Genomic DNA, 25,473 nt, shown 5'->3' with positions numbered 1-25,473 from the left:
AGCTCCACGTTCATTATAGGCTGCTTTAGGCTCTATTGAGGGTGGGACAGTTTTCATTGGCACAACCAGGGTGACGAGGGTACTTCCAGCATGGAGGTACATGACCACGGCTGTCTGTCACAGTGCTGGCCACGTAGGTCACTAATTCAGTCTGTCCTCCTAAGGGGATTTGCAGCAGGATAAAGACCAGCAAATATTGCTAATACAGTCCAGGCTTTCACTGGTGACTTCAGCTGTCACCTTTCATTGCGCATTTCTTGCGCGATTCCCTTTGTTTTTTCCATCTTTTAACAAAGTCATTTCTCTCCATAAATAATCAGACAGCAGCACGGTAAGATGCCCTGACTCGAACTTGCCAAGGGTGTGGGTGCTTAACACCACCACCTCGTCCCAGGAGCCTGCTTCACAGTTTGACCCTTCACTGCCACATGGAAAATCTGGGTGCTAACGGTTGTGGGACACGGCAATTAATATTTGCAGTGTTTCCCACAGACCCAAAACAGAGCTCAGCCAGGCAGAAAAGAGACGGCACCCTGGTTTGAAAAATTCCTAGTCTGAAGGTTATGGAAAGAGGTTTCTGCCTGTTGCTATGGCAACAGGTTTAAAAGGGAACTTGTCACCAAGCTGCTGTTTCTTCCTGCACCCCATAGGAAAATCAGGATGAGACCTCCTCCATCTCAGTGGGTTGAGCTGAGTAGAAAAGTTCACAACACAATGACAAAGCAGCAAGAGGCAGTGCCAAGGGTGTACAGCTGAGCAGATAATGATGAACTCCGAAAAGTAAAAGAAATAATTGTTTTGGGTCAGACCAAGGCTGAAACTCCAAAATTTTTGGTGAATCAAAAGGCTGCAAAGAACTGATGCTGAAGCAAACAGAAAATCAAATCATTTTCTTCTGTTCTGACAATTTAAAAGCTGTATTGAACGTTTTTAAAAAAAAAGTAAAGGGGATTTTGAAATAGAAAGGTATTTTAAAGTAAACAATCTTATGCTCTGTGGCAATAATCAATGCTTTTGAGAATTAATGCTTAGAATATTTCTTTCTCAGAAGAGCACTCTATAAAATAAGCAAAATCTTTAAAATATATCCATGTTTTAAAGAAATAATAGAAGGAATTTAAAGAAATAATTTAGAAGGAATGTATGATAAATATTTTTGCTTGGATATAGAAACATTAGCCTCCTCGTGGGTCCCCTCAGTATTACAGAGGATGGTAAACTTTCTCCGTGATGTATCGTCATAAATAAAGGACAAATTCTGAAGAATTCCAGAAACACTAAGCAAATAAATATTAATTCAAGAAAGAAGTTCATAAATATCAGCATTATTTCTTTTGTTTGATTTTTCATTTAAGAATCAATGATAAATATTTCTTATTAGAAAAGAAACCTCGGAGATTTGGTAGTTCCATTCAGCTGAATAGTTGGTCCAAGCGGTTTGGATCCTGGGGATTAAATCTTGGCCCCTATGCTATCCACGGCAGTATTTCAGCAGAACCGGTTTCACCCTTCCGTGCCATCGTCTTCCTGACTGGGGACCCTTCTGGGCTTCTAACACATTTATTCCAGCCCAGCACGAATTGTGCTTTCTGTAAAATACAGCCCTGATTATTAGAGGCGATCCTCCTCACGTGACACCAGGATTCGTAGGTAAACTGACCAAGAACTTTTCTCAGCAAATGTTCAGAACTAACCCTGACCCAGTGAGGTTAATGGGAGATTTGTCATTGCCATCGACGTGACAAGGATTTCCCTTTTACTTCTAGAGCCGTGTGCAGATTCCTGTGTATGCAGAGCTGTACTACCCAGTTACTTTGCCTTTCTTTAATTGCTGAGAAAATGGTCGCAGTTTTCATGCCACCAAGGGAAACTGATTGTCTCCTGTATTTGACTAGTAACTGCAACCAGCAAAATTTTCTCCTTTAGGATAAGAAGTCCATAAAGCCAGGCACAACAAGGAACAAAGGAACTTTAACGGTGTTGGGCTAGCATTTCTGGTGTGTATTTGGAAGCACAATAACCAATTTTCTTATATTTAATTGCTCAATGATATTCACATAATGAAGCCCTGGTTGACTCCATACAGCTGTATTTCTCCAGAAGAAAGCTCACGTGTTAGTTAGTTTAGGTTAATCTAATCCTGATACTTTATATTTTTTTAAAAAGCTTCGCTGATAATACAGATTCTGCAAAAAAAATGTTAGCCGTAAATAATTTTGTGGACTTACCTCCGTCATAGCACTGTTGAAAAGGCGCATAGTGGCAATGTATTTCAAACTTGAAAAGCACTGTGGAGGTCTGTGTGCTACATACCAATCAATACCAGGACATCATACACTTCAAACTGATGGAAATTAATTTTTCACCATCCTGAGGACTCCCTGCATCCCTCCACTCCAAACCCTGGAGCTTCTTGCAAATCCCATGTTGCCTCTCATGGATATCTGTCCTGCTCTTTGTCATGGCATGGGCACAATATTGTGCCTCTCATCCTCCCCATACAGTCCAAATGCCCATTCTTCCACCCACAAGACATAGGCTATCATCATTCCTCAAATACTGTTTCTACATTTCTCCTTTTTCACATTTTTCCATTTTCCCCTGTTCTTCGTGCCAGGCAGCCGGTGTTGTAACCCTGCTTTAACATGTCCCTGGTCACAGCTTTCCCCTGTGATCACAGTTCTCCGCGTTTTTCTTCCTCCCAGTGTATTGTACTACGTGTCCCCTGCAATGCAACACCTCCACCTCCCACCCCGCCACCTCAAAGATCCCATTCGCATTTATCGACAGTTACTCTGCATTCCTTTTACTATATACCCTTTTCTCTGGTCGTGCTTATTTATGTCAGAAATAAATCCCTTGGGATGTTGTATTGCCAGTCTCCTAATCTCTATGTGGAAGATGGATGGAGCTGAAGTCAGAGAACTGTTGTGCTGAACAGTATGATTGGGTGCCATCAAATATTTGTTCCACCTGCAGACATCTGCGTCAGTGCTCGAATCCGTGACTGTGATGAATAAATGGCAGCACTCCAAGTGCTCCTTACTTCTCCCTTTGGGTTTTCTGACTTTGCTCCAAATTGTTATGTTCTGGTCACTGTTGCTGTTTTAGGAACAGAATTTGCATGTCCATTTTTATCAAACACAGGAGTTATAAAAACCATCTTATCCTTGGTCGTTACTCGTCATGCGGTTCCACTGAATTAGCTTGGGCTGTCAAACCATTTTCCATGTTTTAGCATTAGTCATGTGCCTCAGATCACCTAAATTTATATATTTATGATGTAGTTTTCTGCATCGGAACTTGTCATCTACAGCTTTCACTGTGGTCAGCAGAGATAAATATGTACACTAACGGTGGTATTCATCTGACATTTTTTAGATATGTACTTCAGGCTGAGGTGAATTATGCCAGTTCCTCCTACTCCAAAACAAAATCATGTCCAGATGGCATATTTGTAACAACGTTTGGCCCATGTTACCCTTGAAGTCATATCTATATATTGGCTGTAAGAGTCCTATTAACACAGTATGAAGCTATGATGGCAAGAGTTTAACTGTATGGACTGATCTCATCCTGAAAGGAGGTTGGAGAGAGGTGGGTGTTGGCCTCTTCTCCCAGGTGAATGATGACAGGACCAGAGGAAATGGTCTGAAGCTGCGGCAGGGGAGGTTTAGATTAGACATTAGGAAGAATTCCTTTACTGAAAGAGTGGTCAGGCACTGGAACAGCCTGCCCAGGGAGGTGGTGGAGTCACCATCCCTAGAGGTGTTTAAGAAATGTCTAGATTTGACACTTCAGGGCATGCTCTAGTGACAGAGATTGTATGGGTTTGGGTTTTTTTTGTGTGTGTGTATGGTTGGACTCGAGGATCTCAAAGGTCCTTTCCAACCATGAAGATTCTATGATTCTATATTCTATGATTCTGTGATTCTCTGGCTCTGTTTGTTTAGTCCACTGTTATAAACACAGCCATATGTGCCTTCCGCAAGGACCGCTCAGGATCCTGGATAGAGAGGTATTTCATTTTCAGGCTTAAGTGTCAGAACAAGACAGGAATCCATGTGTAGCCAATGGCTAGTGTTAGTTTGACAGCCCTGGGCATTTTTGCATTCGGTGTTAGGTCCTCAGAACTGCCTACTTCTCTCCTTTGACTGGGCAGGGAGACTGGGTGCATAAAGTACCTTGTTGGATTAGTCCCAAGCAAGATATTACTTATTTTGAGGCAATGCTACCACTCAAAGTAGCCTGAGATGTTAGATAGGAATTCACAGACAGGTGAGTGCACTGCATGCAGTGCAAATGCAACTCAGTGTAACGTAAAATACATGTCATCTTCTAAAGCTGGAGGTTAAAGTCAGGTAGTCATCCAATCTTTGCAGTTTTATGTAAAATTTATCCAAGGTGTTGTGCTACATAAATAGGTTGGAAATCTCAGGAGACCAGAACAGCAGCTTAAGGCATTTCCAGAATTTCTTCCTTGCGCCTGGCAGGTTATTCCCTCTTCTCAATTCCTGGAAATATTCATTTTCAAGGTTAGAATAAAACAGAGAAAAATGCTATAACAAGTTAATGAGGAAACAGTGCTCATCTAATGCTACTTACTGCAGTCCTTGAGCAGACAAATCTCCAGCTAAAACATTTTATTTATGCATTTTAATATTTAATATGTACTTATTTGATTAATGTAGTTGTTTTTACACTATTTAATTGTTGTATTAGTTACAGATTAGGCTGTGAGGATATTTCGTTTCATAATACGTTGCAGCACTAATCAAACTGAGTGAAAGTGCACAATGCAGCAGTCTGGTTTTCTCTAGCACATCTTTTTGAAAGCTAGGTTAGGTATCTCTCTTCAGCAATGCATTTTACTGGTTCCACTATACAAAGAGGTGCTTCTTCTCCAATGGAAATAGCACAAATGTTTCAGATGGGTAAGCAGTTTACCAAGGAGCTTATAAGGTTAAAGCAATTTAAATTAATTTCTCAATAGAAAAAGAAGTACTTTGCAATAAAGAAATAAATAAATAAAAGCAAAAATCAGGCACCATTTAGTTGTTCCAGGAATTATTATTATGCTCCGAAAGCTTGCATTCAAGACGTAACACACACAAAGATTCGAACAAAACGATTTGTGCAGACCTGCATTTCTTTTGAATGTCAGAGAGGTTCCCAGTGTTTTTTACATTGATTCTTTTTAGCAAAGACAGTGTTCCAGGAACTCTAGAGATGCACAGCCCTTTTTTTTCATTGCTTAGGGGGTTTTAGCCCATTTTTCCTAGCACATTAATATTAATTCTAATTCATTTTTTCAAACAATATTCTTGGTCCTTGAACCTCTTGTTTTTCCCTGGGTACTGCCTGGTAGAAGGAAGAAGCTTGAGTGCTCTCAAAATTGTGACCAGTCCCTGAAGACAGGCAAACTAACATCTGCTTGGAGTAACAGAGCAACTCTTTTAGCATCAGAAGAAAAAGCAGGGGAAAAAAGCAGGAAAGGACATGGCATAACAGGGGAAGAGTTGAAAAAGACAGGAGGGGGATGCAGAAATCCTTCCATCTTTCAAGGTTAAAGGTTGACTTATATCTCCTAAAAGAAGAGCTTCAAGGGATTTGGATTTGGCAGATTTTGGAACTACTGGATTCTCTCTGACATAACAGCCTATGTCTTGGTGTAGGTCCCTCCCCAAGTCTTTATGTAGTACCTGACTGTCCGTTGAAGTCAATTGAAAGATTCCCTTTTGCTCTGATGGAACCTGAAAAAAAGCCATTCCTGTGCTCACATAGTTTTTCTCTGTTCCTATTCCTCTATCTGCTTTGGGTTACGTTCGTTTGCTCTTCTGTCTCCCTTCAGTTCTTTGCTTCTGATGGTGGCACTTTCTTTAAGGGACTAGACATTAGTATCCTCAATTACTTTTATATTTTTCGAGTGATTAGCCTAAGACATAGGAAAAAAATAAAAGCTTGTATTTTATTCTAGATACCACTTTTTTCAAGGCGTAGACTAAATTTCCAGCTCAGTCTGTCCTTAGTGGATAAATCTGGCATTATTTTTTTATACCAAAATCTTAAGCTTCTTTTTAAAGGATTGAGAAAAAAAACATTAATACTGTAGCTTTATGAAGTTTTATGAATCAGCTGAGCTGTGGACATTGACCATAGACACACTTTTAGCCCCTTGCAAATGCTAGAAAAGCATGTTAGCTTAATTGAATTTTAAGCTAGCACATTTTTCTTTGAGTTTCTGGCAGGCTAAGAGCTGGCACATGGTCCATTACACTGGTCTGGTATCACACAGTAATTCATTCCGCCATAGCTCGACTGTTTCTTCAAGCCCTGAAACAGGCCTCCTGACCAAACTTGACTGAATAGTACAAAGCACAGATGACTTGATGAATTTATATATTATAATGCAAAATTCTGAAGATTTTTCAGAGGGTTTGTAAGAAGAAGTAATGGTGCCTGGGACACAGAACAGGTCTGTTGTACCAGGCAGAGCCCAAACCTAATTGGAGTGATAAATTTATATTATGCACATGTAGGTAATTTGGGAGTTTATCTAGTATCAGTTACTCTCTGTGGCAGATTTAAGAGGGGAAAATTACTTTTGGAAAATGCCCCCTCTTAATTCAGTTTTTTAATTATTTTGATTATGCTTATTAAATGCCTATAGCAGTTTGTAACTGCAGTGTTTCAAACAAAAAAATTCAGAAATTCCATGAGGCACATAAAATGCTATAAGGCTGTGAAAGCAATGTACAGAAAATTGTATTTTTCTACAGTTGCACTGAGCTAGTATCATAGGGAGTCATGAAGGATGGAAAAGCTGTTGTTAGATTATCCATTGCTGTGCAATCAAATCATGCTGTCTCATATTCCTAGGGATGTAACAGGATAAAAATGTTTGAAGCTCTCTGGGCTATGTTTGATGCGGCACGAGGCCTAAAGAAATCACCAGGGATTAGCAGTTCTGAGCTAGGGAACTCATTTAAATGAGTTTCTTATTCCTGGCTAATTCCTTTCCTAGTGGATCTGTGCCATGCCCTTCTGCTTGTTTGGGGTTTTTTGAAATGCATTGGTGATTCAGGGACATGGTGCAAGAGTTGCCGAGCAAGGTTGCGACGGAAAGGCTCGGGGTTGACTCTCATCGTGCTGTCAGTTTGACAGAAGAGCCTCCTTCCACCTCTCTGTGGATCACACCACTGGGAAAACAAAAATCAGCAAATTCACGAGCACTTTGGAAAATGTTGCCTGTATTCCACTTTCCTTTTCTGTAAAAGGAGAACGATGCCTTCCACATCTCATGGGACTGTAGGAACTAAAGCAGTAATCTCCATCAGGTGCTTTGGGAACCCTTTATGGGAAGCACAGTCTAAATTCAACGCATGGACCGTTATTATTCCCCTGATAATGTTTGGTAATATGCTGGGTTAAGTACCATTAATTACAGTGCTACTTATGTGGCTGAATCCCAATGCACTGTTACAATTTACTACCTTGTCTATGTATAGCTCTACTTTTAATTGGATAATCAAAATGATGTTATTTCAGAGAAACAGATATATTTCCTTTTTGTAACTACATTTATGCCGGGTATTATAACCTACATAATACAACAGACCGAGTAATGAACAGCAATAAGTTTTTATTTAAATCTGAAAATAGCCAAGAATTAAGTAAAAGAAACTAGTATAAAAACAATAGAAGCAGAAAAGGATATATGCACACACACATCCGTTTCACACCGTGATAAAGTCTGGAGGTGGAAACTGGGCCCTTAAATCCATCTTTGACTTTAGTGTGGTAGGATTGTACCTGGGATGAAGAATACTTTATTGTTTATTAGTTTAATGCTACATTCATTTTAAATCATTATGTGGAGCTCTGCTGGAATTCGGATCTAATAAGATTATCTAAGCATCTTCCACTATAGGAAATTTAGAGCATTTAGGTTATGAGATTGCTGATGCTACAGGCTTGCAAGAAATTGCATTGTGAACTGAAGGTATCATAACATAACACTTGTTAATTGAATAAAATTAAAGCGATATGGCTATTGATTTATTTCATGACCATATGCAGGCACTGAGTTTTCAGCAGCAGAGGGAATATGATTTAGGAGAGTTTTGACATATGTTTAGAAACCCCTCAAAGCTGGCTGCTGTGTTATCTCCAGAGGCTGGTCTCCAGTGTCCGGTTATGCTGTTGTATATAATGAGTACATATTCCCTGGCTTCCATTCTGGTTAAGGCCTTCAACTTCCTTGTATCGGGCACCTGTGCAAGATTATTTAGATTCTTTAGAGCAAATTTGCAGAAAGACTGTGCTAAGTGGGTTGTATAAACACTTATGCATCTGTCTGCTCCTCTAAAGGGTTGTCTCGCACCCTGTGTCTTTGTCTGCTTTTGAAATGTTGCTTAAATAAGCTGAAATTGAAGATGCAAAGTGAATGCAAAAATCAAATTGAAGCATTTCTGTTGTTTTGTTTTATTTTTTTTTGATTTTCTGTTTGCAGCATTTGACAGCTGCAAGAAATTGCATGAGAGAAAAAAATAATCAAAGGCTTGAGTATCAAAATCTTTACTTTCAAGTTACTCTCATTTAGTAATCATGCTTGTTTAATAACCATAACTTGGAGCACGTGATCCATAGGAACAAATAATGGAGTCTATAAAAACCTGTAGCTTCGACCTAAAGATATTTGTTTTCTCAGGAATAACAGAGAGTCAGTAAATAAATATTTTGTAATTTGGACATTAAAAGGGAAAAGAACTGCCTAATAGAGAAGACTGTACATATATGGGAATAAAGATAATGCTTTCCGGACTAAGGATCACAGATGTTCGAATACTATGGAATGCTTATTCATGAACTGTTTAGTGATATAAAAATTAAGCTTCATTTCAGCATGTTCATATTCTTTTTCTCTTTGCTGTTTATTATTTGTGTTTATGAACTGTGAACTTGGGATCCTGGAGCTGAGATTTATTTAAGAAAATGAAGTTTAGTTTGTGATATGAAAACGACTGCGTGGAGAAAGGGTACATTTAGATTAAGATACCCTACTGAGAAACCACAGAAATACAAACTAGACCCATGTAACTTAAATGACTAGCCACAAACTTGACATGTGAATTCCAAATATCAAATAATAAACTGAATACTCAAATGTATCCATTAAATCTATTTGAGTAGATTTGCATAAAAAATAGCTTCATAAAATTGAGAACTGCTAGCAGACAATTTTGAAGGAGGGCTGCATTCGCCCCGTAAATTGCTCACAGTGAGCAATTTTAACCGGTTTTAAAATGGTGAATGAAATTCCATGAGTGGTGAGACTTTCCATCAAGCTCATAGAGAAAAAATGTTTAGTTTTGTAATATACTTGGATTTTGCAAGTTAATCTTTTAATCAGACGCATAACATAGGTTTTCTGTGTTTTCCTGACAGACCAGCAGTACTCATGGTCGCCTTCTCGGCACTTCAATGAAGAAAGATACTCTCCTGCTCCGAGGAATATGAAAGGATTATCTGGTAGTCGCAACCAACCACAGTTATGTTCAGCTCATACTTGTGGCTTAGCATCCCCTGAAGATTGTGAACACACCCACGACCATATCCACCATGGGCAGGAGCCAAGGCAATCGTATCTTCTCAGCCCCACGGAGAGTTGCCCGATGGACCACCATCGTTGCTCGCCGCGCAGCTCCATTCATTCTGAATGCATGATGATGCCCATGGTAATGGGCGATCACATGTCAAGTAGCACCTTCCCCAGAATGCACTACAGCTCACATTACGACTCAAGAGACGACTGCGCCATGTCTCACGGTAACCCTAAGATTAACCGTATTCCTGCAAATCTTTTGGACCAATTTGAGAAACAACTTCCTCTTCACCGGGATGGGTTTCACACTTTACAATATCAGAGGACCTCAACAGCTGCGGAACAACGCAGTGAGAGCCCGGGAAGAATACGCCATCTCGTTCATTCAGTCCAGAAACTTTTTACTAAATCTCATTCTCTGGAAGGATCGTCCAAGGGCAACGTTAATGGAACAAAGGGAGACAGTCGAGGGGACGACCATCATCATGGGCACCATTCCAAGCATAGCAAAAGGAGTAAAAGTAAGGAGCGAAAACCAGAAAGCAAGCATAAATCTGGCATGAGCAGCTGGTGGAGCTCTGATGATAATTTGGACAGTGATAGCACTTACCGAACCCCTAGTGTGGTAAATAGGCACCATGCAGATCATATATCCCATTGCTACCCTGAGGCACTCCAGGGACATTTTGGGGATCTCTCATTGAAGACTTCCAAAAGTAACAATGACGTGAAATGTTCGGCTTGTGAAGGGCTAGCAATGACCCCCGACGGTAAATATATGAAAAGGAGTTCTTGGTCCACGCTTACAGTAAGTCAGGCTAAAGAAGCTTATCGCAAATCATCATTGAACTTAGATAAGCCTCTGGTTCATCAGGAAATCAAACCTTCCTTGAGGCCGTGCCATTACCTTCAGGTAAGAGGAAGATTTTCTTAATATTTGTAATGGAAAAAGTATCACAGTTTATGCCATTAAGTCATTGTAAAAAATTCAAGGGTAATCTGTGTGTCTCTCCTAACGTAGATCTGTACAGCTCACCTAATGCCGATATTCCATGAAAGTGAGAAAACTCTAGCTTTTGTCTTGGTTTATAGGGCATAGATTAAAAACTAAATAAAACTGGTGTGATATAAACTAGTTTAAGGTCAGTGGATGTATTTTCACCTTTGGAGTTCACACTGAACGTCTCGATAAAATCCATACATTAGACTGAAAAAGGGGCTATTCTCCCCGCAGCCCAGTAGGGGCTAGAAAAAGCCCCTAGATGTGTCAGATATGTCAAATACATCTATAAATGAGTAATTTTAAAAACAGGCTGTGCAAATTTCTATTTTTGTGTTATTTTATTCTTTTTCTCCAGGTTGTTCTAAGTAACAGGTATACTCAATTGCTTTGTTGTGATGGTGATTACTCACAAACTTCCTTTTTCTGACTGGGTCTCCCAAAATCGTAATGAACTGAACTTCTTGTGACCATACTATAAGTTATCCTTGTTAAAATTTATATGGGTACCTCAAGGAGCGAACTATTTCAGGCCTGGTACTCAGACTGTTCATGGTGGTGTTCTGCACGCTTGTTTTCTTTAGGAGCAACCAAGAAGTTCTCACTTTCTCCTACATTTAAACTTTTATATGGCTTCTTGCTGCCTTTTGCCACCCTAAAGTCATGCTAGTGTAGCCATTTATGATGCTGCACAATGATCTGGATGTTAAAGTGATATGGATTTAAAAATTAGCTTCCAAAATATTTTTTTAGACGTTCACATCATTACGTGGCCTAGGTCCAGCACCCATGTATCCCATAGGTCCAGGCCCAGGTATCATTAGCAGGTGAGGGTGTAGAGAGAACTGCAGCGGGAGCAGAGCAGAAAGGAGGGAGTTGCTGGGAGGAGAACTTCTTCAGCTCGCTTTGCCACTGAAAAAAACTTAGTATGCAAATATTCCCTTAGGTATTTTTACCAAGGTAGGCCTGCAAAGCCTACATTGTTCTGAGTATCCTTCTGGAATTTCTTTTTCTCCAGAACTTAACTGATTCTCACATTAACATGAGCAAATCTCCGCTCCAGATAAATGTATTTAGAGATTTTCAGTTCCAGCAAACACAGGCTAGCAACCGTTGTACTTCTGTGCAGAGCTCTCTCCCCTCGAGCAATAGGGGACCAACAGTAATGACACACTTGAAGAAAGAGACTTTTTCAAATGCAGACGCAGACATCCAGGATCAATCCTGCCTACTGAAACAGGGGAAGTTCCTCATTGCAGGGAAAGGAAAATAAAGAAATTGCAACCCTCATAGCATTACCATGCAAATGGATTCCAATTTAGACTGACAGCTGTGATATTTCATCATATCCAACTACAGTTCTCATGTATGTAAAACAGTCTGCACTTCCCTGGAAGTTTTTAATCTAACTCAACAAGCTAGAACTGGAAGCGTGTCCTGTGCGGACTTCCATTTGTGTCTGTGTTATAAAACCACAAGTGCAGCTCTGACATTACAGAGAAGTTTAGGTATGGCTAGCTTTTTCCTTACCGTGATGTACTCCTACTTCTACGCAGACAGCTATGGTTCCTCTACATCTCTGTTGGGTTTTGTGCTTTCCTTCTCATCATGTTCCATTGTTTCTCCTCCCCCTCTCTTTACATCTCATTTTTCTTTGCAAGAAGCCACCAGTTTTTACTTTTCGTGGGCCTTCTCCTTATTCCCAATTTATATCAGCATCCTCAAGTGAATGTGAAACACTGAGTTCACAATCTAACTTGGTTATCACTAAGCTTTAGATCAAGACCAGTGGGAAGCGTAGGGAGCAGGAAAGCACATTTTTTGCAGAGTCCTTGTTTTATGCTTTTTGTAAATTTGGGATGACTACAGAAAGAAATTTTCATCCAGGAATTAGGAATGTTCATCCACAGGTAGGTTCATCCAGCTTAAGGAGATGTGAATTTGAATTTTTGCTGCACCAGAGACTTTTACTGCGACCTTTGTTTTTAAGCCCCTTTAAAAATGGGACAGTAGCCATTCGCTATTCACAGAGATCCTATAATAATGGAAACTTGTTAAGACTTGAGCATCAGTTACTACAATAAAGAGTCTATAGTTGTGTCCAAAGCAATAATACCAGGAACTCTATAACAGGAATATTCTCATTACAAAATATTAAAATAAAGTATATGTTCCGTAGAATCTGACTATACCATTCAGAGCATAGATATCCTTCAGGCTCAGTGGCTGGCTTATTCACTAGCCCAAGGCCAGCAAACAAATTGAAGGGACTCCATTCTGTCAATGTCATAACTAAATGCTCAGTTTTGAAACTTCTACTTTGAGGGATGCTGTGCAATCACACTGTAATTGTTAAGAGCAGAGATGTAAGTCCCATTATTAGCTCTGCCATGAACTTTCTCTCTGACCCAGGAAATGTAATTTGTTAATCACTGCACACTTCAATTACTCTATCTGCAAAACTAAGGAAGGATTTTTAACTTCTCCTAAGGCAGGGTAAGAAGCATCACTAAATAATGATTGGATAAAAATAATCATTAGGTTCAGAAACTGAGAAAGGGAGAGAAACATGTCAGGAATCCCTAGCCAGGAGAGTTCTATTGCCTTGCTCCAGAATATCTGCAAATGAGAATTCAAGGGATTATGAAACTGATTATGCAGCAGCAGGTTTCCCTGTGTTGCACAAGTGAACAGATTAGCAAAAAACCCCAGGCCCTTCACAGGATTTCTGTTTATAGCATTACAACACGTGAGATTAAAAGACATTTCTCCTGAGTGATGTTAGCTATATATTTTTAAATTTTTTTTTAAAGCAAAGTTGTGAAATTATGGTCCTTCAGCAATCTTATGTATGAATACATGAACGTACCCCAGAATAATAAAAATTAAATTCCTGTGTTTATATTTTAATAGTATAAATTTTTTGTATTTATATATGTATATATATACACACACATATATATGGCTTTTATTCTGCTACCTAGTTATATGAGGACTATATGAGTGACTGTACCCAAGTCACTTTTCTTTCTACTGGTCTCCTTCTTGTTACTTTTTTTTCAACACTTGTATAAAATCTTGCTACTTCTGTTTTCCACCGAAGAGTTTTGATATACAGAGTCCCAAACTGGAAGACCGTGGCGGTGTCGTAGGCCTGTGCTTGAGACCGTGTTTTCTGCACTGTGTTTCTGGGCTCCTATTTTGTCTTCCACAGCAGTTGCTGAGCTGCTTTTTTTTTAAAACTGAAACTCTGAAGAGTGGACAAAGGAAATTTATTTCTAAGAAGTGAGCTTCTACCAAATTCACAGATGCCTGAAGACAGGAAATGAGAAAAGAGGTTTTGAAGGCGTCTGCACATTATCTGCTGAAGTCATGTCCTAGGGTTGGACGCAGGTACTTCTTTAACCTGGCGCATCTCCAAGCTTAGGCTGTGATTCCTCTCTTAGGGTTTCATGTTCCCGGCTCCTCCACAGACAGTCCTTGTAGCTGGGGGATCTTCTGGCACGGGGCCTGCTGTTGTGAGTTAGAGGTGATTCAGTCAACGTACCTTGTTCCATCATGGGTGGTCATCTAGTCCTAAAGCGGACAGTTTCAGAGAACTAAATTAGTAGAAATAAAGCTGTATAAAATAGCGATTATTTTTCTCATCTAAAGCTCGGACCAGGTTTACATCACTCCTGCTTCAGTGGAGGTGGTGGGAACGTGCAGAGAGAAGGCAGAGGAGAAGAGAGGGAAGCCCCTTTGGGCTCCAGCTCGTTGTTCAATCAGTTTAGCTGTAATGTGAACCAGGTGGTCAACCCGCGCCACGGGAGCGGAGACCAGCCCTTCGTAACTGTACGCTAATAGCATTTCTCAGATTCTTGTGAATGATGAGCAACAGGTTCTATGTATGGGCCTTTAATTTCTGGTTTGCATGCAGACAAATTGAGCTGCAAATGTGTTTCTGAGCCCAAAACACTTCTGTCATCTCACTCCGCAGGCAGAAAAGCCCAAGCAGATCATACATGCAGTAAAGTGCACTTCTTTATAGATTTAGCTATAGCGGCTGCTGCTCCTCTGCATGTCATCTTAATCTTAATATAAAGTGTGCTAAGAAAAAGATAAATGAGTTTTGAGATCTCTTCTGTCTTCATCAGCTGTTTTGGCTAATTAGGCTCAACACATATCTAGGGCAATGACTTTGATTAATTTTACTCTGATATGAGTACTAGTGAGGAGCAAGGATTTTCAACAGAAAAAATGGATGTGAACTAGATAGCTGTGCTAAAATGATGAATACGAAAGTGTCACTTACAGTTTCCGGGATTGAAATACCCATGAATGCTAGTTAAAGAAAAGTAATTTCTGCAATAAAGCCAAAAGATAGGCAAGAGCATAGCATTCACCATCACTGAAGTTCTGGAGCACAGTGCTACGTGTCACTGCTTAATATTCCTCCCTCAGCCATTCAACAGCCTGCGAAGCAGCAAGCAATCAAGGTAAACATACCGCAAGGTACAGTGAATGAGTCAGCACTGAAAGAGAAAATAGCATGTTGTTCTAAAAATGGCTTCAGCCCACTCCTGTCTTCCTAGTGCATTTAAGTGCTGGCGTCATCCCTCACAGCACTGGCATCGCTAAGCATGGGGGCAATAATGTCAGCTGGGTTCTCTACAGAATGAAAGGAAAGCACAAGAGTTGGTCTCTTAAAAAAGAAAAAGAAAAAAGCAGCAGTTTCAACAAGGCTCTTTGCTGGTTTAAGTTATGCCTACGTGGAGAAGAGCCGTGAGGACAAGCTAATGGGTAAATAGGCATTAAGCCCTCAGTTACGTTTTTCCAGGAATTCTTCTGGGGGCAGGATGGATTCCCACAAATGAGACTGTTGCCCTCAAGAGGCACGCTGCTGCTTTCCACTCTCCCACTGATTTGCAAGGATGGATGGATTTGAACTGAATGCACCTTTCTCAGCACTTCATCTTTGTGAAACTAGATTGTATCTGTTTGCTTGACATCAACCCATACATGAACTAAAGAAACTGCATCCAATACTCTACGAACTGATGCACACTGTGGAGTTAGCCAGACTTAGCGGAGTTTTGATACTAGCATCCAAATCGCTATCACCCACGCTGCCTTCACAATGATTTATGACCAGCCACTGCTCCAGAATTAACTGGGTTGTTTCCACAGCAGGAAAAGCTAGTGTAGCTAGTAGGGTATCAGCATGGACACACACTGTACCATTTTGATTTCTACAGCCCATTAGAGTCCCACAAGGATGTCTCAGCAAGTGCTTTGCCATTGCAGTCAGGAGTGGAGATGGGCAACGTAATGCCCAGACAATAAGGGAAATGGTGGGAGAGTTAATGGCCCACAGTCTGTTCGCAGTGTCAATGTCAGCCTGCAACATCTGGTGCAGCTCCTGGGGCCACTCTGTGGATTTATTCAGTCTGGAAAAAGACGGCTGAGGGGGGACCTTATCAACACTTATAAATGCTTAAAGGGTGGATGTCAGGAGGATGGGGCCAGGCTCTTTTCAGTGGTGCCCGGGGACAGGACAAGAGGTAATGGGCACAAACTTGAATACAGGAACTTCCACCTAAACATGAGGAGGAACTTTACGCTGAGGGTGGCAGAGCACTGGAACAGGCTGCCCGGAGAGGCTGTGGAGTCTCCAACTCTGGAGACATTCAAAACCCGTCTGGATGCGTTCCTATGCAACCTGCTGTAGGTGACCCTGCTCTGGCAGGGGGGTTGGACTAGATGATCTCCAGAGGTCCCTTCCATCCCTATGATTTTATGATTCTATGATTTATTCCCCAGGTCAGTGAGGGTGTAGTCCCTTACAGAGCAGCAAACTCAGCCACTTGTACGGTCCTTGTCATGTTCTCTCTACCCATCATGTCTCTGAAGCACTGCACTTACAATTTTAAGAACATTAAATAAAAAGGATTTAATAAAGCTGACACTTCCCTGTTTTTACAGAATGCTGATGGTTTCGTGTGTCACAAAAACCAGAATGCTTCTTAAATATCCCTTCCAAGAGGGACAAAAAAACCTCAAACAAACAAACAGAAAATAAATACATTCAATCAATGACGCTGTAAAGCTCTGACGAAAGTGTTATCTCAGATCCCTGGTGTCTTGAATTACTATGTTAATCAATGATACAACAGCACACTGCTTCCATGCCCATGTGCTAGGAATCTCGTATTGGCTGAAATGAATTGCTGAAGCTTTTTTCCAAACAAGAGTGGAAAGATTTAAGAGTTAGTATTTTCGTAAAGCTGCCAAAACAAGTGCCTATTACTGCAGAAATGTCAAAGCGAGGAGTAGAAAAGGGAGGCCATGATCCCGCTGCCCTTTAATCAGGGGGAATTGTCCTCCTTTATAACATTAGTGCAGTGTGTTGCCAAATCATTTTTCAACGTTCACCTCACCAAATCTGAAGGCTGACCTTTGCAGTAGTTACCCAAAGGTGTCGCTGAGTCTGAAGAAGTTTTCAGCCGGGAGTAACTTATTATTTTATACACTGGGTCCAGTTGCATCTGTCAAAGGAGACTGCCCGGAACGCGCACCGGGGCTGTAATGACCGCACACCCTCCTGCGCTGCCGAGGGCAGACCCGGCTCCTCTGCTGGGCGGTCTGTACCATTTTTCCTGCAAGGAGGCGACTGTAAAAAATGGTGAAGCTTTCATAAATGTTGATTCAATTTATTTATTTTTTTCCAACTGGTTTTGGCCACCTTACAGTGCTGTGCTTAAAGGTTGTTTTTTAAAGTGGATTTGCACATGTGTTTAAATGGCTGAATGTCTATACCAGTAAGGTCCCTGGTACTTCTGGTAGGGGAACTGATCTTTTCAAAAGCGGGCAGATAGCTAAGCGTTACCTAGTAGCTAGACAGGAAAAAACTACTCATTTCACTCCGTAAGCTAAACAATAGGAGTCATCTGGAGTTAGCTGTTCAAAACTCTCAATCATTAGTTGAAATGAGAAAAATGGATGAGCAGCAAATATACCCATTTTATATAGCCTTTACAATTACTTATGTTTTAAAGACATGCACTTCTTTTTTCAGTAGTAGCCCTATGACAAATAGAAAAAACAAAAGTGATATCATTTCCATCTTAGATTAAATAAGACACTGTTTACTACAGGCCTTCTTTTGGGCCAGTGCTGTCTATGCTGCCTTTTAGGTTCTTCTTCCCTCTCTAGCCCGTAACAGCTCTGCAGCCTTGGAGTCCTTGCTACATCTGCAGTCTCTCTAGTTCTGGAGGTGCCGTGCATTATAAGTATGTTGGGAGCACCTCTCCTTTTCTTCCTTTAAGGGCATTTTTGTCTCTTACTCTCTACTTCTGTGACCACGAATGGACTGTGAGGTCTTGCCCCACTCACACAGGTAATGATAAGGTGACAACTCTCCGTTTCCCTCAATGTCTGCAGTGGTAAAGGCTAAGATATTTCCATAGGAACCTACAGGTGATTTTGGCTGGTAGGCCACGCGATGATGAGAGTCTGGGTTGAAGGGGCTGATGATATTTTATTTTCCCATTTCCAAAATCAGCTAGAAAAGGACAGAATATTGAGGCACGGCAACGCCTGCGCTGTGCCGCACGGGGCCCCAGGTGCCTGCGGGGGCATTGGAGGTGATGCAGCGAGGCCACGGGGATGCAGGCAACCCCCCGTGAGCAGGAGAACAGGCCTCGCACTCAGGGGGTCTTGTCTCCCACAACTTCATCAGTCAAAAAAAACAGGCTGGTTTTTGATTCACAGTTCTGTGCAGATAGCTGGGCTCCATCCACCCTGCAAATGTGGTTCAGGCAATTCAGTCTACCTCTCCCAACAATATCTGCCAGGGAAACTTGTAGTTAGCTTCAGTTGCTGATATTGTGGTCCCTCGGGCCCCGTCTGCTGCCGTGTCAGTCAGGCAGCCCAGCTGGCAGGTATATTCCTGGCTCCCCCTTACCTGTGGTGAGTGACAAGCTGCAATCCAGTTTAGCTCTTTAGCCTTCTGATGCTTGGTTTTAGCAGAATTTGCATTGTAATTAAATTAGTTCTATTTATAGAGAAAGATGTAAAGGAAAATGCAGCTCGGAGCTGGCCCAGAAAGGCGAAGACATAGAAAAACAAACTCTGGGTGCATGACTATGGCAAATTAATTGGCAAAAATGCTGCCTTTTGTGGCAAGCATGAAAAGTTCCAAGTTTTGGTCTTTGATGCTTCTGCAGACCTCCATTATTAAAATAATCTCTACCTTATGCTAGATCTGTGTTATCAAACTGCATAGTGTCAGGAAAGGCTCATTGGCACTGCATCCTGATCCTCTGTATCGTGATGCGGCTCAGTCTGTCTTGGGCATAGTTTCATCTAAGCCAGACAGTATTGCCCTAAACAGTTCCCGGGTACAGTTCACGTCTTAGCACAGGCCAGGGACTGTTCCTGGTAGTCACGCTGGTTTGGAGGCAAAAATTGCTCAATAGCATGGGTGTGGAGTGCTGTAGGCCAGCTGACCTCCAGGAGAGACACGTCTTCATGTACTAACGTATGCACAGCCCGAGGGCAATCACGGTACCATTTTCATCCTTCTCTCTCGCTACCGTTGGTGACTGTGCAGCAGCACAGCGGGTTGGAGCAACTCACCAGTTCAGCTGAAAACTTATCTTTACTTATCTTTGTTATTGTTGTTAGGGTGATTTTCCAGGCGGCACTGTAAGTCACTTTACCATTACTAGCGTTTCTTGAAAAGCTGAATATTGCTGAAGGAAAACCTGCCCTACGTAAGATGATGGTAGTATAATTTTAAAGCAACTTAAGCTGACCACAGAGCAGCATCCTGGGTCACCTACCAAAGGAAATACACAGCCAACTGAAACACAGGTTTCTTGGTGGAATCCCTACAGTTTTTGTGTCTTAGACTGAGAAGCTATATATATCTAGGTTCCCATTTAAGTACAGGCCAAGCCCTCCCTTCAGTCCAAGCTCATCTCATATCAAAGTTCTGGCACAAGATCTTGGTGAGCTCCAGGATTAGCAAGCAAAAGTCACTTATAGTGTGGACAAGTCCACCACTGCCATCTGGCTGCACCTCGCTCCACCATGTTAAAACGGCACAGAGTCCAGAGGGTCCCAGAGGGACCCAGCAGCGTAGCAGAGGATTTGCAGGTGGCTGAACTGCAAGGGTCTTTGCCAGCAGTATGAGCACAGCCGGTCATGAGGTGGGCTTTTGGCCCACATTCATCCAAACAGTATAAACTAAGCCACAGAGTCCTCACAACATTATTTACAGTATTTAACCATCCTTGGATTACATTCTCTTTGTTGATGGAGAACCAGTTAGGAAACATAGTGCTGGTTCTTTTTCTTTTTCTTTTTTTTTTTTTTAATTGAGTTCATAACTGTTGAAATAAGAGTCATAAAGTATTATTTAAGTAAAGGAATGAAAGAACACTGTTCTGTAGAAAACACAGAGGTGGCAATGAAGCAATCCTGAGTACACCAGATGGAAGTCTTCTTTCCATCAAGGAGCAGTTAGCACAGCTTTGCTTGGAACTACATATGAAAAAAATCAAATCAGGTGGTAAATAATTCTGGGACTGGTTTGCCTATTTGAACATCTCCCAGCTGGAATATTAGGTTCTGTGATCTGGATGGATGTCCAGTCCATTCCCAACTCCCGAATTCCTGAGTTCAAGTGGTTTTCAACCCAGTGTAAAGAATATATTGTTTGGGATGTATGTGATTTTCTTCCTCTTCCTGTGATACTATAGCAAAGCCTGCAGGGAATGGCTGGCAAGAGAGAGATACCTCTTCCTTTCTCAGATTAGCTCCTGCCTTGAGCTCAAACCAGGACACTTGATGGACAGTTCAACAGACTTCCAGGAGATGCCACAAGAACTCTCCGTGCTTCTGAGCTGTCAAGGAGTTTGGGGAGTAGCGGGTGGCATGTGAAAATTAAAGCTAATTACAAGGATTGCCATTGCTAGTGGGGAGGAGGAGTCCCTAACATATTTTGTAGGGATTTTTGAATGGTTTCATTGTATAATTCATATTCTTTGAACAATGAAACAGCACATTAAAAAAACCCACAGAAAAAAAGTAGTTAAAAATGTGCACTGACGACAGTGTTGAGGTGTAGACACAAGGTTAGCTACTGAGGAAACAAAATTTTATTTTCGGGTACTGCACTCTTCCCTCCTGCAAAAAGCTACACCAACAGGATCTAGAGTCCACAGCCAGTAAATAGGACAATGTCATTAGTGTCATTAACTTCAGAAGAAAATTCTAGTAATTGGCCAGTGTTCCTTCTTCACCAAAATTTTTGGAAACACAGGAGGTCCAGCTCCCACCTCCCATTATAGTATCAAGGAAACTTTCTGCCATGCTAAAAAGCATTTCTGTCTGCCTTGCAAGACTGTCATTGACTTTCATCTACTTGCAGCTGTGCGCAACACAAAGGCTGTTTTTCTGAGGCTCCTTGAAGAAGGCTTGATTTAAGAGAAAATCTCTTACCTACATTTCAGATCATTTCAGACTGAGTCTTTTTTTCCTTTTTTTTTTTTTTTTTTTTTTTCAGGGGTATGTCATCTTCTTGACTAGGCTGAGAAAGCATAAAATTACAAATCTACTACGGGTGTTTCGTATCTTATCCTTCTTCATATCATCTATAGTCTAATTTCATGCACAGACAGCTTCTGCTTCTAGTAAAATGTGAAATTTATATTACTAAAATAAGATTTAGGTCATAACAACTATTTCAGTGCATTTTACATCTGCATGCTAATTAAATTTCACAGGACTCCTATGAGGTAGGTAATCCTCATTTTAACCTTTGAGAATGAGAAATATGAAGAAGTGATAGTCGGCTCCCTCAGCTGAAGCCATATATTTAGACGTGTTTCATTTTAGATAGTAAAGTGATATGCCATATTTTAAGCAGATCAGCACTTTAGTGGTGGGACACCTTTAAAATTCTGGGAGCAAATACCATAGAAGTAGTTGGAACAACAGGAGCAGATCTGGCTTGAAATGCCAGTGGCTGTTGCCAGTTTGACTTCTTTAGCTAAATCCTAAACTGAAATAAAAAAAAGTTGAATTAGCAGTGGTCAAAGTCCAGAAGAATGAATATTTCATTGGTTCTTCTAGTTTTGACATCAGTGTTTCTTAGATACAAGGCGAGGTATTCACACTGCTAGCACTAGTTCCTGAATGGGAGCCTAGATTACCTATCTCTGATTAGACATAAGGAGAAACTTTTTCCTGTGTGTGGTCAAACATTGGAACAGGTTGCCTAGAGAGGTTGTGGAGTCTCTATCTTTGGAAATGTTCAAAACCCAGCTGGACACAGTCCTGGGCAACCTGCTGTACCTCACCATGGTTTGAGCAGGCTGGACAAGACACCTCCAGAGTCCCTTCCAACCTCAGCGATTCCATGATTCCTAGTTTGTTCTGGAGATTTGGTGAATTCACCCCTGTTTTCCCTGACAACCTGCTGTTGCTTAAACACAGAATCTGTGCAATCTGAGAATCAGGGGACAGACTTACTGCAAAGTCCAGTCAGGGGTCTGAAATCCTTTTCTTCTGACAGGTCTAACCTGAGCACAACCAAGACACCCAACGGGAAGGACTTCTAACAAAACACAAGGGTAGTGACTGCTCTTCTAAAACAAGGAAATTTGTTTTCATAGTAACAAAGTTTCTAGAATACCCACTGTGGAGGTGCGAGTTCAATTTCTCCCTTCGCCTGTACAAAGTCAAACCTCCATCTTCTCAATTCCCCAAATTTTATTCTGAGAAGCAGGCTATAAGGCAGTTTGGAGCAAAGGCACTTCTTTCTTTGTTAAGAGGCTCCACAAGTTTTGTCCAAACACGGTTTCACATAAAATTCATGAGTGTTTGGCCCTGGGACTACAACTAAGCTCCCTCATTCCAGGTAAGTGCCTGGATCACGAGGCTGCAGCACGCCCTTTCTTGTACATGAAGTGCTTCTCTTCTAACTAGCCCCCTCCCCAGGCAATCTGTGAGTGTTTCATGGAAAGGCCACGAGTTACAAAAAGAGGAGGAGAGCATGTCAATTTATTTATCAGCCCTAAGTCTTCTCCTTCCCAAGCACTCCAGCCATTACTGATTAGAAGGCAGGAGTATCATCTCCCACTTCCACAGCCCTTTCATCCTAGAAGGAAAGAATAAGGCTGCTCAGTTCTTTGAAAAAAAGATCTGAATGTGTTCTTTTGAAGATGGTTTTAGGCTGTGAATAGGAAATGATAGAAGGGCTTTTCTGCTGCCTGTAGTCAGGTACAATAAACCCAAGAAAGAAGTATTTGAGATTTTTCTTCATGCTTTGCATTTTGGTTGCTAACTAAGGGGAACTTTTGATTCCTTTTGGGTGCTACTCCAAAGGAGCTAACTCCCCTAAATGCCTTTTATGGGGAATTTAGGGTCCTACCTAAGGTTCTGCAGTTTACTCTCAGGATCAGCTCCATAAAATGTAATATGTTTTAGGTACTGGGTGCTTTAATAAAATTGGCCCTAGGTGACTAAGGTAGGATAGCACACTGAATCAGTAGCAGAACAATTAAAAGATCCCAAATTACCCGAACTTGGTTGTGCTCCTCACAGCAACAGTGCATGAAATTTATGAAAGAGACTCATCATCTTCTGTAATAGTTATAACCAAATCAGCAGCCGGTGACAAAATTAAATTAAAAGATCTAGACTTTGTCAGCTCGTTGTTCTTACAAAAGGAAATTCATATGGTAATATGCAGTCTAACTCCTCTGTGGATAGAAATTGCATATACAAGGATTCATGTTAACATCTAGAACAGGAGGAAGGCCTTTTTAGACATTATAAATATCAGCACTCATCACTATATGCAAGTAGATAATTAGGGTAATTATTCCCAATTAGCAGCTGCAAGTCCTGCAGATGGGAATTTCAGGGGCTGGTAACTATTGTAAGAGAGCATTTCTGCAAGCTTCAAAGCCGTTTTCATGTTTAGGAAAATATACATTTAATGACCCTTACACATGCTGTTAAACATTCTTGTTAATATTTCAAAATAAAAATCTTCCCTGCACTACTATAATAATTCTGCTTTTCTTTAAAGCTGTGCTGGGGTCTGAGATGGCCTGGATTTGAAAAGATGTTTCCAAGTATTTAACCTATCAGCTGAAGTAAATGATGAACCAGGCTGAACTGGGACTCAAATTTTGCGTCTGTTCTCAGGCCAGGAGGAAAAACAATGTCAAGGGCCCTTTTGTTGGCTTTTGAAGACCCCAGCTGTTTCCCTAGGCTCTGCATGAAACCTTCTGAGAGAACACGTTGTCAAACTTGCTTGCCAGGCTCTGCAAGCACTTTCCCTGCGTTCATTGCATTCTGCTCCTTTGCATGGCTCAAGCATAAAAAAAAATACACATATTTTAAGTGTGAATAATGTTTTTTTCAATCATAAATGCTTCTGTGATAGTCAACAAGTTACTCTGGTTTGAAAGGGATTCTTGGTGCATTTGTGTGTACCGCGAGTACACCACAAGCACAAATGGAGCGGGGCTTCTTCAGTTTTTAGCTTTTATGTGAATTCATTTAACTTATGAATTCAGAAAGCAAAAGAAATGTAATCAACAAAAATAGTCAGACGCGTCACTGTAAGATTTGTGCTCATGAAGCTACTTATCACAGTGAAGAAACTTAATTTTTTGGGTACTTTAATGTAAAAAATCAGTCATTCCTATCTTTTTAAGTAAGATTTCAACTTCAATCAGCAAATAAGCCTGTGTTTACGCATTTAAATCCAGTCCTTATCTCATTATTTGAACGTGAAATTTCAGACAAAAGAAAGTTGAGAAAGTAATCATTTTTTTGCATTTGAGTAAGAAAAAGGTTATTGATCAATGTCTTTTTAAACGTTCTATTTAATTATCTTTGAGCTAAAATGAAGGAAAGAAATTTCAAGCCAAAATAATTATTCTATGACAAAATTATGAGATTTTTGAAAGAAGAATATTAAGACTGAACTTAATAATTCAACTTTAGTACAGAAAACTGAACAGTATAGCTTGTAGTGGGCCCATGTAGATGCCAATAAATGTTTTTTCAGCATTTGGATTTTGTTTTTAGCTATGCTGACATACAAGTAATAAAGAAGATTTAAAAGTGAGAGTATGTCTGTATGATATCAATTAATTTTTCTTAACATAGCTCTCTAATTCAGATTTTTACAGTTAATAGTGTTGCCAGCTGTAGATAAAAATTTAAAAAAAAGCTTAAGAAAATATATTTATTTTGTATATTTTAGGAGTCTGGCTATTACAACTATCAGTACATGTAAATACCTTTTAGGTCTCCTAGGTCTCCTAGAATCTCAAAAAAGCTCCCTCCAACTTTAATCTCATACATGCTAGAATTTCTTTTCTAGTATGTATGAGATTAAAGTTGGAGGATGATGTATCACATTTACAGGCTTCAAGTTTGGGAAGATTTTTCATGCTCCCTTTCCAATCACCATCCAAAGCTGAATAATATGAAAAGTTTGTTTCTTTGCATGATCTAACCCATATTTCATTTAGATTCTTGCTCTGTTCTATTACTTCGTAGAAGAATGTAACCCTTTTGTTTTTTTTCCTCTGGTATTCGTCTCTAACATTTTTCTCTTCTGTGCGATCTCTTTCATCTCTTCTTATCTGATTTCATCTTCGTTTTCTCTTTTTTTCTCTCCTGAGCTTGTTTCTTTAATTTAAGATCTCTATCTTGACTTGTTGACCCCCTTTTTAAACTTAATTTCTCCCCTTAATCCCTTTTTGGTAGTGAAAGCAGCAGGTCGGTTCACCTGGTGCGCGGCTAATTCACGTATCTTGAAAGGGCGGTAAAGATGACAGGCAGACCGTGTTATTTC

The 25,473-nt window shown here is 40.6% G+C and overlaps 1 protein-coding gene across 18 annotated transcripts in view; it reads left to right on the top strand.

Moving 5' to 3' along the window:
* DLGAP2 (DLG associated protein 2) overlaps positions 1-25,473 on the top strand; it is a 475,732-nt gene that overhangs the window by 370,619 nt on the left and 79,640 nt on the right. For all 18 annotated transcript variants that reach the window (XM_063330365.1, XM_063330377.1, XM_063330363.1 and 15 more), the window contains one exon: positions 9,448-10,517. In XM_063330365.1, the coding sequence (XP_063186435.1) occupies positions 9,448-10,517 (1,070 nt within the window). The remainder of the gene's footprint in view (positions 1-9,447; positions 10,518-25,473) is intronic.

Source organism: Chroicocephalus ridibundus, chromosome 3 (genome assembly GCF_963924245.1).
Source record: "Chroicocephalus ridibundus chromosome 3, bChrRid1.1, whole genome shotgun sequence".
NCBI lineage: Eukaryota > Metazoa > Chordata > Aves > Charadriiformes > Laridae > Chroicocephalus > Chroicocephalus ridibundus.
Note: the sequence above shows the minus strand (reverse complement) of the source record. Positions and strands in the feature narration are given on the sequence as shown.